Below are 13,876 nucleotides of genomic sequence, written 5' to 3' on the forward strand. Positions count from 1 at the left end.
CAAAAAGTAGAAGATGGGGGTAGTGGGGTCCGACCTCATTAAAAACTGATATTCATCTTTGGTAATAGTCCCTGTTCTAAAACCATGTAATAAAATTGTCCTTAATTCTTCAATGTAGTCATCCTTTGGATCCTTTGGGAGTTTTTTTATATGACTTTTCATCTGATAAAAGTCTTTCAGCTTCTGCGACATATTTTATCCGATCCATGATGACCAGCCCCCCCCCCTTTTTTGATTAAAGGAAAGGAAAAAAAGTTCCAAAGGGACAAGAACGACTATGAACAAGGGAAGGTGAAGAATTGGAGCAGATTCAACTCCAATAAACAGCCAAACCAAAGGATGGACAGAGGAGATTGGAAAACTGTCACTTCAAGAACTAATACAACACAAAATAGAAATACTCCTAACAGCAGTACAAAAACATCTAATAGATTCTCTGCACTACAACGACATGGCTCAAGCAGTGATCAGGATTTTTTATCCAAAAGAACAGGAGCAAGACCAAAGTACAACCTAAAGAATCCAATGAGAGAAGACATACATCATGCATCGCCCCTCAAAAGAAGACTTACAGAAGAAGAGGATCTCGAGGAGGCAGGAGGGAGGGAAACCAAAAAAAGAACAATCTAACAACTAATCCAAAAGATAAGGGTATATTCAACCTTTCCCAACATGTACTAACGGAACCAGAAGTATCGATCTTAGAGAAAGGATTATCATTCGCACCTACAGAAGGCCTGAACAAATTTAACACGTTCATAGACCTAAATAAATATGTCAGAAAACTAACATTGAAAAGACATTTTCTAAGAAAAGAGGATGCTGTTATAGCGAATTATGAAAGCCGCTCCAAATCAGGCCTAAAACCAATCTCCAAGTTCTACCCTTTAGAATCTAAAGGTAGTAATATAAGTATGTTTTACGAACTAGTAAAAAAGGACCTGTGTGACATTGACCAGGAAACAATCAAAGAGAAGAATCTTACCAACAGAGAAAGTGAGGCCCTAAAGAACTTACAGAAGAACAAAGACATTGTAATAAAACAAGCTGACAAAGGGGGGGGGCTGGTCATCATGGATCGGATAAAATATGTCGCAGAAGCTGAAAGACTTTTATCAGATGAAAAGTCATATAAAAAACTCCCAAAGGATCCAAAGGATGACTACATTGAAGAATTAAGGACAATTTTATTACATGGTTTTAGAACAGGGACTATTACCAAAGATGAATATCAGTTTTTAATGAGGTCGGACCCCACTACCCCCATCTTCTACTTTTTGCCAAAAATTCATAAAGATTTGGAAAACCCGCCAGGAAGACCGATAGTGGCGGGTATAGACTCACTTACCTCTAATTTATCCGAATACGCTGATGTCTTTTTAAAAACTTATGTAAAGAACCTCCCATCGTACCTCAAGGATACCACATCAGTACTGGGTCTTCTGAAGGATATAGAATGGAAGGACTCGTACATGTGGATAACAATAGACGTACAATCTTTATATACATGTATCGACCACAACAAGGGAATTACAGCCTGTAAAGACTACCTGGATAAAGATGACACACTTACAACTGAACATAAAAATTTTATTTGTGACATCATGCGTTTTATTCTTCAACACAATTATTTTAAATTCCTGGATCAGTTTTATCTACAGCTGTGCGGCACCGCAATGGGCACTATTTTTGCGCCGAGTTTCGCTAATCTTTTTATGGGATGTTGGGAAAAAGTTTTTATATATGACCACCAGGATTTTAAGAACCATTTAATCTTTTATCGAAGATATATAGATGACATTCTGATAATCTGGGATGGTGACATGGATCATTTTAATCAATTTTTTAAACACATTTGTACTAATGACATGAATCTGGTATTTACATCCAATGTGAATAAAGAACACATCGAGTTTCTGGATTTGATTCTCACAGGGGAAAATGGAAAAATTACCACTAAGAATTACATTAAACATGTGGACACCAACAGCTACCTCCACTACAAAAGTAATCATCTGAGAAGCTGGAAGAATAATATTCCTCTTTCCCAATTTAGTAGAATTAAAAGAAATTGCAGCAATCCAGAGGACTGTCAGACACAATTGGAACTGTATACCGACAGATTCAAGCAGAAGAAATACCCGGACACAATTATAAAGAAAGCCATCACCAGAACCAACCTGGTTGAGAGACCACAACTGCTGGAATATAAAACAAGAGAAACCAAGAAAGACTCTACGGCTTTCATAACTACTTATAACCGACACGAAAAATCCATCAGAGAGTCTTTCAGGAACCATTGGCGGATATTGCTCATGGATCCCATCCTCAAGGAAATCCTCCCTCCCCAGCCTGAGATAGTTTTTAAAAAATCAAGAAACCTGAAGGATATCTTAGCCCCAAGCATGTTGAGAAATGACCAAGACAAGGACAACACTTGGCCCAAATGCAAGGGCTCATATAAATGTGGGCGATGTAATGTATGTCGATATCTACACCCTAATAGGAGAACTTTTATGGACATGGAGAAGAAAAAGGAATACAGGATTAAGGAATATATGAACTGCAATACCCAGTCGGTCATATACCTTCTAGAATGTGACTGTGGTAAACAATACATAGGAAAAACCAAGAGACCCCTGAAACTAAGGATACAGGAACACGTAAGAAATATTAAGAACAAAGTGGAATCTCACGCTGTCTCCCAACATTTTCTTACAACACACAACTCTAACCCAGAAGCTCTAACTTTTAAAGCTATTGAACTGGTTAAACTGGGGGAGAGAGGAGGAGACCTTGCCAACAAATTATCACGCAGAGAGATGTTCTGGATATTCCAACTGCAAACACTACAACCAAAAGGATTCAACGACAACTATGAAATTGCACCATTCCTGTAAAATACGGTATTATCTCTCATCCATAGAACCTTCATTTATACAGTAATCCCACCCCCTTAAGGTTCCCCATCCTATCCTTCCCAAAACCCCATCACCCCCTCCTAACACCCCCCCCCCCCACCCCCCCCACCCCTCCCCTACACCACCCCCCCCCCCCCCCCCCCTCCCCATCCCTCCACCCCACCAATCCCCAACCCCTATCCACCACCCTCATCCCATAGGCACATATAATTCACTGATTTTCATTGTTAAACAACTTTAGTAGAGTGTTTATCCATAAGGCACATACGAAGTTACAGTCATACCACGCTGGAAATGCCCAAACACGCCTGATCTTGGAAGCCAAGCAGCGTTGGGCCCGATCAGTACCAGTAAGGGGGACCAACTGGGAAGATCAGGTACTGTACGAAGTAGTAACTCATAGAGGCCCGAGAAAGGTAAAACACTCTACATATATATATATATGTATATGTATTTATATATATATATATATATACATACAATTATTTATCACTATTTTAATGTTTAATATTTATATTTATATTTTATATATATTTAATTTATATATATTTAATGTATTTATTATAATTATTAGAATACTGCTGTACACTTTATTAACACTATCACTGTAACTCCTGTGCACAATTATCTAGAGCCATCTATGTAAATATAGCATAATTAATGCACCAGCACTTTATTAAAATACTGTTAAAAACATCACTTGCACCAGTCCATTAATATCAATCATTGTACTGTGGAAGATATAATCTACGATTTGAACATTCTTTCTGATACTACTTTTCCGGTTTTTTTCTATATGGAACGATCCCCATGGCAACCTGACGGATGCTGGCCCAGATAATCCACTAGAAAATGGCCAAGAATACCTTTACTGAATAACCAAAATCTCATCAAATATGGCCGCCGGGAGAGGACGTTTTTTAAGAATACTCCTCAATCCTCAATACCCAGAGCTATCAAGTGAACTGAAAGAATGACGTCGCAGCGCCGCGGGCGCATGCGCAGACGATAGCGGAAGTGGGGCGGAAATGACGTGTCGCGACCTCCGTCCCCGGAAGTGTGGCGGAAGTGCCGCAATTACAACAAAAACGGACATTTCTTATGTTTTAACCATGCAAAAAACGATCAGAATCACTCGTTTTCCCTTATTTCGGATCCCTAATTGACTGCTAATGTTTATATTGTGCTTATATTGAATTTAAACATATATTAACTGCATTATATATTTAATTGCATCACATGACTCCCTGCTAGAATATGATCCTCCCACCATGCTATAACAGCTATAAATAGTCTCACAGGTTCATTGTACCCTCACCCTTTGAAGAAGTCTCAATAGACGAAACGCGTTGGGAACATACACCTACCTCAAACTAAGATAAGAAAGAAATTCTTATACTTGCTCTTATTTACTTTTATTGTAGTTTTAATTCATTTAAGTGCTTTTAGTTCATATTGTGTTTTATTATTGTCCCATTTTTTAGAATGTTTTTCTTTTAATTATTTTACATCTATCCTGTAATATTTTAATATTCATGTGAATAAATATCTATTTTACATCTATTTGGCAACTATATACCTTTTATATTGACACCTAGGTCGCTATATCCTTCATTTCCCCCGCTTTCAATATATATATATATATACAGGTTGAGTATCCCTTATCCAAAATGCTTGGGACCAGAGGTATTTTGGATATCGGATTTTTACGTATTTTGGAATAATTGCATACCACAATGAGATATCATGGTGATGGGACCTAAATATAAGCACAGAATGCATTTATGTTTCATATACACCTGATACACACAGCCTGAAGGTCATTTTAGACAATATTTTTTATAACTTTGTGCATTAAACAAAGTGTGTCTACATTCACACAAATCATTTATGTTTCATATACACCTTATACACACAGCCTAAAGGTAATTTAATACAATATTTTTAATAACTTTGTGTATTAAACAAAGTTTGTGTACATTGAGCCATCAAAAAACAAAGGTTTCACTATCTCACTCTCACGCAAAAAAGTCCGTATTTCGGAATATTCCGTATTTCGGAATATTTGGATATGGGATACTCAACCTGTATATATATATATATATATATATATATACTGCTCAAAAAAATAAAGGGAACACTAAAATAACACATCCTAGATCTGAATGAATGAAATATTCTTATTAAATACTTTGGCCCTCATTCCGAGTTGTTTGCTCGCAAGCTGAATTTAGCAGCTTTGCACACGCTAAGCCGCCGCCTACTGGGAGTGAATCTTAGCTTATCAAAATTGCGAACGAAAGATTAGCAAAATTGCGAATAGACACTTCTTAGCAGTTTCTGAGTAGCTCCAGACTTACTCGGCAACTGCGATCAGTTCAGTCAGTTTCGTTCCTGGTTTGACGTCACAAACACTCCCAGCGTTCGGCCAGACACTCCTCCGTTTCTCCAGCCACTCTCGCGTTTTTCCCAGAAACTAGCGTTTTTTCGCACACACCCATAAAACGGCCTGTTTCCGCCCAGAAACACCCACTTCCTGTCAATCACATTACGATCACCAGAACGAAGAAAAAACCTTGTAATGCCGTGAGTAAAATACCTAACTGCATAGCAAATTTACTTGGCGCAGTCGCACTGCGGACATTGCGCATGCGCTTTAGCGACTAATCGCTCCGTTGCGAGAAAAATATAACGAACGAACAACTCGGAATGACCCCCTTTGTTCTTTACATAGTTGAATGTGCTGACAACAAAATCACACAAAAATTATCAATAGAAATCAAACTTATTAACCCATGGAGGTCTGGCTTTGGAGTCACCCTCAAAATTAAAGTGGAAAAACACACTACAGGCTGATCCAACTTTGATGTAATGTCCTTAAAACAAATCAAAATGAGGCTCAGTAGTGTGTGTGGCCTCCACTTGCCTGTATGACCTCCCTACAACCGACACAAGTGGCTCAGGTAGTGCAGCTCATCCAGGATGGCACATCAATGCGAGCTGTGGCAAGAAGGTTTGCTGTGTCTGTCAGCGTAGTCTCCAGAGCATGGAGGCGCTACCAGGAGACAGGCCAGTACATCAGGAGACGTGGAGGAGGCCGTAGGAGGGCAACAACCCAGCAGCAGGACCGCTACCTCCGCCTTTGTGCAAGGAGGAACAGGAGGAGCACTGCCAGAGCCCTGCAAAATGACCTCCAGCAAGCCACAAATGTGCATGTGTCTACTCAAACGATCAGAAACAGACTCCATGAGGGTGGTATGAGGGCCTGACGTCCACAGGTGGGGGTTGTGCTTACAGCCCAACACCGTGCAGGATGTTTGGCATTTGCCAGAGAACACCAAGATTGGCAAATTCGCCACTGGCGCCCTGTGCTCTTTACAGATGAAAGCAGGTTCTCACTGAGCACATGTGACAGACGTGACAGAGTCTGGAGACGCCAAGGAGAACGTTCTGCTGCCTGCAACATCCTCCAGCATGACCAGTTTGGCAGTGGGTTAGTAATGGTGTGGGGTGGCATTTCTTTGGGGGGCCGCACAGCCCTCCATGTGCTCGCCAGAGGTAGCCTGACTGTCATTAGGTACCGAGATGAGATCCTCAGACCCCTTGTGAGACCATATGCTGGTGCGGTTGGCCCTAGGTTTCTCCTAATGCAAGACAATGCTAGACCTCATGTGGCTGGAGTGTGTCAGCAGTTCCTGCAAGACGAAAGCATTGTTGCTATGGACTGGCCCGCCTGTTCCCCAGACCTGAATCCAATTGAGCACATCTGGGACATCATGTCTCGCTCCATCCATCAACGCTACATTGCACCACAGACTGTCCAGGAGTTGGCGGATGCTTTAGTCCAGGTCTGGGAGGAGATCCCTCAGGAGACCATCCGCCACCTCATCAGGAGCATGCCCAGGCGTTGTAGGGAGCTCATACAGGCACGTGGAGGCCACACACACTACTGAGCCTCATTTTGACTTGTTTTAAGGACATTACATCAAAGTTGGATCAGCCTGTAGTGTGTTTTTCCACTTTAATTTTGAGGGTGACTCCAAATCCAGACCTACATGGGTTAATAAATTTGATTTCCATTGATAATTTGTGTGATTTTGTTGTCAGCACATTCAACTATGTAAAGAACAAAGTATTTAATAAGAATATTTCATTTATTCAGATCTAGGATGTGTCATTTTAGTGTTCCCTTTATTTTTTTGAGCAGTGTATATATATATACAGGTTGAGTATCCCATATCCAAATATTCCGAAATACGGAATATTCCGAAATACGGACTTTTTTGAGTGAGAGTGAGATAGTGAAACATTTGTTTTTTGAAGGCTCAATGTACACAAACTTTGTATAATACACAAAGTTATTAAAAATATTGTATTAAATGACCTTCAGGCTGTGTGTATAAGGTGTATATTGAACATAAATGAATTGTGTGAATGTAGACACACTTTGTTTAATGCACAAAGTTATAAAAAATATTGGCTAAAATTACCTTCAGGCTGTGTGTATAAGGTGTATATGTAACATAAATGCATTCTGTGCTTAGACTTGGGTCCCACCACCATGATATCTCATTATGGTATGCAATTATTCCAAAATACGGAAAAATCCCATATCCAAAATACCTCTGGTCCCGAGCATTTTGGATAAGGGAGACTCAACCTGTATATATATATATATATGTAAAAATGCAACCACACGTTGAGGCTCCAGCTGGGGCTATGTTGTACAAGAGACCAGCACTCCATAGGTAAACAAGCGTTTTTTATAGAGCCATTTCAAATAACATAATGCTGGGTAGGATGCATATTCCCAGTATGAACAGGACATGTGAGAAACTTGTCACCCATTTGGTTATGTTTCCAATTTGCTGAATTTGCACAGGAATTTTTTGCTATTATGTGATTTGAAATGGCTATACAAAAAACGCTTGTTTACATATGGAGTGCTGGTCTCTTCTACAACATAGCCCCAGCTGGAGCCTCATGGTGTGGTTGCATTCTTATTGAAAACGTTTTTGACCTGGCACTGTTCGTTGGACATTTGCAGTGTTGTGCGGTTCACAATATTTACTATATATATATATATATATTCCAGAAAAGAGCTGCACACGCAATCTTCATAATTTACGTCAGCTGGGGTGCCAGTCATTCAGAGGCGATTGTTGCAAAGCGATCCAATACACAGTCTATAGAGATGGCGTGCACTCATCAGGCTAATTTATATATGCAAAAGTTCACATATATTTATTTTTATGCAGTCGACGTTTCGGCCAACATTTCTGGCCTTTCTCAAGACTTTTACAGCATGTCGGGGGTCCTACCACCACTCCAGCAAACACCCTATACCACAACCCTGGCAAACTTTATACCTGCATCAATCAGCTCACCTGTGGACGCTGGTGACGTCACTGGAAGTCATATTACCTACCAAGAAAATCTGTGACAGCCACATCACACACACTCTGCATGTTAAACAGAATCAACACCTCTCACTAGTGCTGATCACTGTTAGCACTCAAAAGCATCAGCGTAGATACATGATGAGAGCCCTAGGACGTGGACTACGATTGGGAATAGTAACCTGTGCCGAGCGCAGCGAGACACCTTGCTCGAAGTACGCGAGAGGACACGGTGCACTAAAAGGTCAACTTGAGTTTTTGGTTTTTTTTGGTGTTGTTTTCCTTTACCAGAGATAACAGGGCTTTTCACTGCTATCTCCTATTGGGTGGTCTTCAGTATGCCGCCGGCCGGGATCCAGGCGAGCAGCATACCGATGCCGGGATCCCGACCGCCGGCATGCCGACACATATTCTCCCTCTTGGGGGTCCATGACCCCCCCTGGAGGGAGAAAAAATAGCGTGAGCGCGCCACCGTGCCCGCAGCCTGGCGAGCCCGCAAGTGGCTCATTAGCGCTCGCCCAGCTGTCGGTATGCCGGTGGTCGGGATCCCGGTGCCAGAATGCTGGCCCCCGGGATCCCGGCCGCCGGCCACTTATACTACACCCCTCCTATTCATAGAAGGGAGAAATCACTGAGTTCTCCAGCGGTGCCCCTGCTCTGTAGCAGGTTCGCTTCCCCATACATTAATATGGGGAGAGCAAGTCATAGAAGCTCAGCTTTCCGTTTCGCTTCTTACACAAAAATCGCCAGTTGAGGTTGGCGTAAGGAGGCTGCATAGTGGAGAAAAGCAGCGGTGATTGCTGTCTGCCCGCCTCCTAACCATGGTCTCCGCCCCCTTCTCCCATGCTGGCCAATCAGGTGCACCAGGGAGAGAGAGTGGCAGAGAAAAAAAATCTGCCTGTCTCCCCGTGTAACCGCCCCCCGACGGGACAGCATGCTAGTGTCTGTTTAGTAGTTTATAATTGTGACTGTCGGCTTGCACTGCCCCACCTCCGCCGCCGCTCTGTCCTGCACATAACAGTGTAGTGGTCCGGCACAGGCCGGGTCACTTCAGTCTACAGAGTCCCTGCTGCATAAACCAATCCATTCGCTGCCTATCTCACATACAAATTCCTCGCTGCCATATGATCGCTCCCTCCGCTGCCCTCCCCTACTGACTCCCAGTCCCCTCTGCTCCTTCTATCCGTGCCCGAAGCTCCGCCGATGTACGTTACTGGCGGCGCAGTGCGCATGAGCAGAACGTCACTGGTGTTCTTCTCCACGCTAACACAGGAGACCACTGCAGAGTGGAGCCCTGGATTTCACATCGCTTCGCCGGACAGGTAAGTATACATGAATCACTCTGTAAATTCAAGATACATCACATCGATATGATGCGATCTGTCTTGAAACTTACCGTCAGCCACTTCCCTATCTTTACGAATAGACCCCTTAGGCTGATGACATTTTTGGGGCCCATACACTTATACGATATGGCATACAATCATTCGATTTCGATTGCATCTGTGCGATCAATCGCATGATTGTATGCAAATATTGTGCACCATGCGACGCGATGCGCGGGCACGCCGGTTGAATCTCGTGTCTCAAGATAAGTGCTGCACCCAATATTTATTGCATCGCAGTGCGATTGCATTTGTTTTTAAAAACACGTGATATATCGCACTGCGATGCGCGATGGGCACGTCACTTGGCGGTGACGCGCCCATTCCGTTATTACCATGCGATCTATCGCATGATCGCATAGTATTCACGCAGTTCAGGTTGCCGGCGCGATGCCCCGCGGGCCCATGATGTCGCGTCGCATCGCACAAGTGTATGGGGAGCATTAGCAGACGAAGACATGCTGCCGATCTGTAGGTCCTGTCAGCCTCTGTGGGCGGCTATAGCCCATAAACATGGGACTGGCTGAGTCTACACCAGGCATTCCCAACCACGGTCCTCAAGGCACACTAACAGTGCAGGTTTTAGTGATATCCAGGCTTCAGCACAGGTGACTTAATTAGTAGCTCAATTATTTTGATTTAACCATCTGTGCTGCAACCTGGATATCACTAAAACATGCACTGTTGGTGTGCCTTGAGGACCGTGGTTGTGAATGCCTGCTCTACACCGTCACTGACAGCTCTCAGCCGCAGCGGCCAGCACTATAGAGCAGTAGACCGATCACGCCCCTCCTGCTGGTCTCAGCCAATCCCGCGCAGTGTTCAGCAGGGCCGGTCCCCAGTCACTATGCAGCGGGAGGGTGTGTTGGATCTGACCCCTCCCCTCAACTACATTGGATGAGCGTGCTCAGCTCCTGCCAGCGATTGGCCGCAGTAGCGGTCAATCACATGGCGCCTGAACGTCACTAAGGATCCTAGAACTTGGAGGTCAGCAGCAGCAAGGAGGAGGAAGAAGCATGGCAGCTCTGTTATGGAAGTCTTGCAGTGCCCTGCACAGCTCTGCCAGCAGGCATGCACGCCTTGCAATGGGTAAGCCACAGCAGGGCTCATTATGGGCGCAGCCCCTAATCCCTTGCATTAGACCTGTGCATATGATCACACAGCCATTGTAAATCTATTATGGACAAAAGACAATGGTGGTTTATGAGCTATTTACCAATGTGTAGCATTCCTGACCATCCCACCTGTCACTCTCTCCTTGTCCTGTATTACAGGTGTTAGGTGTAAAGTACACTGTCCTCAATGCCTGTATCTTCAACTTCATATGTCATACCTGTATGTCTGATAAGTGTAATGTACAGATAAAGGTTATCCATATGTCCCCTACATCCTCATTATGCAATCATGAGCATCTTTTGCATTGTGAGACTGTAAATACATGGCCCAACAACAAAACCAGTGTCATATTTATTTTCCTTTATATATTGTGCCTACACATTGTGCAATGCTTTATAGTGCACATTTAATCTTCATTTTTATTTAAATAAAGCTTCTCTTTAAATTGGAAAATATTATTTCCCCAAGTCTGGGTCTCCGCTGTGCATGCGTGAGGCAATTTACCAAGGACAGCGACAGCCTGGCAAAGTAATACACCTACTGTTACCACCCAGTATCACTCCGCTATGCTACCCATATTTTCTTAGCAATCTGTTATTGCCATAATTACTGTAATTGCATAATAATAATTAGGGGCCATAAAATCAACATATTTTAGGCTGCCATGTTCCCCTCCATACATCCATTCAGTACCACACTCGACATTGCTATGCAGAGCAGCAGTGAATGAGTGCAACCTCCCAACTTTCCAATTGTGGGATTGACTGCTTGGTCTTAGGGACGGAATACATATGATATCCCGGCAGACAGAATGCCGGCTGTCACTATACCAACAGCGGCATCCTGTCTGTCAGAATCCTGGCAGCGAGGCCTTTGTGTGGACCCGCCAACCCAGTGGGAATAATCTGCATTTATTGGAATTCCGACAGGCGGCATTTCAACGGCATTGGTCTCCTGAACTCCAGGATCCTGACAGCCAGGACATTAACTGCATCCCATAGGGGCGTATTTATAAAAGCTTGGAGAGAGATAAAAGGGGTCATTTCGACCCGATTGCTCGCTGCAGTTTATTGCAGCGCAGCGTTTGGGTCGGAGCTGCGCCGGCGCCGCAGTGCACCGGCGCATGCCGGATGGCCGAAGGCAGTTGTTCCCTAGCGATCGCCTCTGCCTGATTGACAGGCAGAGGCGGCCGCTGGGTGGGAGGGTGCGGCACGGCGGCGTTTGGCCGCCGTTTTGGGGGCGTGGTCCGGCCAATGCAGGCGTGGCCGGACTGTGCGGGAGGTGGGCTGCAGCGGCTGCGTGACATCACACGCAGCCGCTGCGACCAGGGGCAGCGACGAGCAACTCCCGGCCAGCCGCAGGAGCTGTGCTGGCCGGGAGTTACTCAACAAGTACAAAAGCATCGCCGCTATCCCTGTGCTGGGCGTCCCCCCTCATGTCTGGGAACATGATCGTAGCTGTGCTAAATTTAGCACAGCTACGATCAACTCAGAATGACCCCCAAAGTACCAACCAGCCAGCTGTTGACTGTCATTTCAAAAGCTGGGTACACACTTTGCTGACTTGACTGTGGCATCTGAGCAATCAATTCAGGTAAGCATATGCATTTTCACAGACCTATCGTTTGTATACAGCTACCGACCCGCTCATGATAAAATAAGCCGCTTGAATGGCCAATATATCGCACAGTGTGTACCCAGCAAAAAACAGCCTGCAAACTGACATTGGTTGGTTCTTTATCTCTCTCGAAACTTTGACAGATGTATTTCTTAGCCCTTTTATTGGTACTGTTGCACTTAAATATAGACAGTTTGGAGGTATGCTGTGGGCTTAATATAGGCTCTGCATGCCATCCTGTGTGCAATCGCCACACCCTGTATGCCTGTAGATGTAGTTATATCAAGGACAGGGTGCAGGTGTGGAAAGTTTAGTACATTTCAAATAATGCAAATGATTCCTAGCAACATGAATAATGCCACATTGTGCAGTATTGCTACAGAGCGACAATGTATTATTGGTAGGTAGGGGTTTTAGTTCTCAGCAGTCTGCCACTGCAATGTTCGGCTGCGCATATTGGCCCTCATTCCGAGTTGTTCGCTCGTTAGTGGTTTTCGCAACGGAGCGATTTGTCGCAAACTGCGCATGCGCAATGTTCGCAGTGCGTCTGCGCCAAGTAAATTTGCCAAAAAGTTAGGTATTTTACTCACGGCTTAACAAAGAAATTTCTTCGTTCTGGTGATTGGAGTGTGATTGACAGGAAGTGGGTGTTTCTGGGCGGAAACTGGATGTTTTATGGGTGTGTGCGGAAAAACGCTGCCGTTTCTGGGAAAAACGCGGGAGTGGCTGGGGAAACGGGGGAGTCTCTGGGCGAACGCTGGGTGTGTTTGTGACGTCAAACCAGGAATGAAACTGACTGAACTGATCGCAGTGGCAGAGTAAGTCCCGAGCTACTCAGAAACTGCAAAGAAATTTCTATTCGCAATTATGCAAATCTTTCGTTCGCAATTCTGCAAAGCTAAGATTCACTCCCAGTAGGCGGCGGCTTAGCGTGTGCAAAGCTGCTAAAAGCAGCTAGTGAGCGAACAACTCGGAATGAGGGCCATCCTACAGTGCCTGAGAGTAAATGGTCGTTGCTGCTGGCTGTGATATAGCAGTGTTCCAACCATCCCTTTGCTGATATTGTTAAGATTTGAATCCCCCCCCAATATATGTTCGGTTATATGTACTGTTTCATACAGAATGCGTTGATGTGACCGACGGTCAGGAGACCGCCGATCACGATACCAACGCCGGGATCCTGCCGGTCGGCTTGCCGACCAACAGGGACTATTCCCACTATTAGAGTAGAAATAGAACCTGTGGCGTGCGCAGCGAGCCCGCAAGGGGCTTTGTTGCGCTCGCCCCTCCGCCGGCCATGTAACAGCCGGGAACCTGCCGTTGGTATTGTGACCTGCCGTCTCCTGAGCTTGACCGCCGCTCACACATTCCCAACCCGTTTCACACATCACTACACTAAGACATGCAGAATCAGGACAAAATAGGCTGGACTGCGCAC

At 44.4% G+C, this 13,876-nt stretch overlaps 1 protein-coding gene and 1 pseudogene across 1 annotated transcript in view; both read left to right on the forward strand.

Annotated features, from left to right (window-relative positions):
• The first annotated feature begins 3,191 nt into the window (after positions 1–3,191).
• On the forward strand, positions 3,192–3,310 carry LOC134930137 (5S ribosomal RNA; annotated as a pseudogene).
• Positions 3,311–10,621: 7,311 nt separating this feature from the next.
• Positions 10,622–13,876, forward strand: part of HIBADH (3-hydroxyisobutyrate dehydrogenase) — a 256,604-nt gene continuing 253,349 nt past the window's right edge. The window contains exon 1 of the mRNA XM_063921982.1: positions 10,622–10,794. Coding sequence (XP_063778052.1) covers positions 10,722–10,794 — 73 coding nt within the window. The 5' untranslated portion in view covers positions 10,622–10,721. The remainder of the gene's footprint in view (positions 10,795–13,876) is intronic.

This window comes from Pseudophryne corroboree, chromosome 5 (assembly GCF_028390025.1).
Source record: "Pseudophryne corroboree isolate aPseCor3 chromosome 5, aPseCor3.hap2, whole genome shotgun sequence".
Lineage (NCBI taxonomy): Eukaryota > Metazoa > Chordata > Amphibia > Anura > Myobatrachidae > Pseudophryne > Pseudophryne corroboree.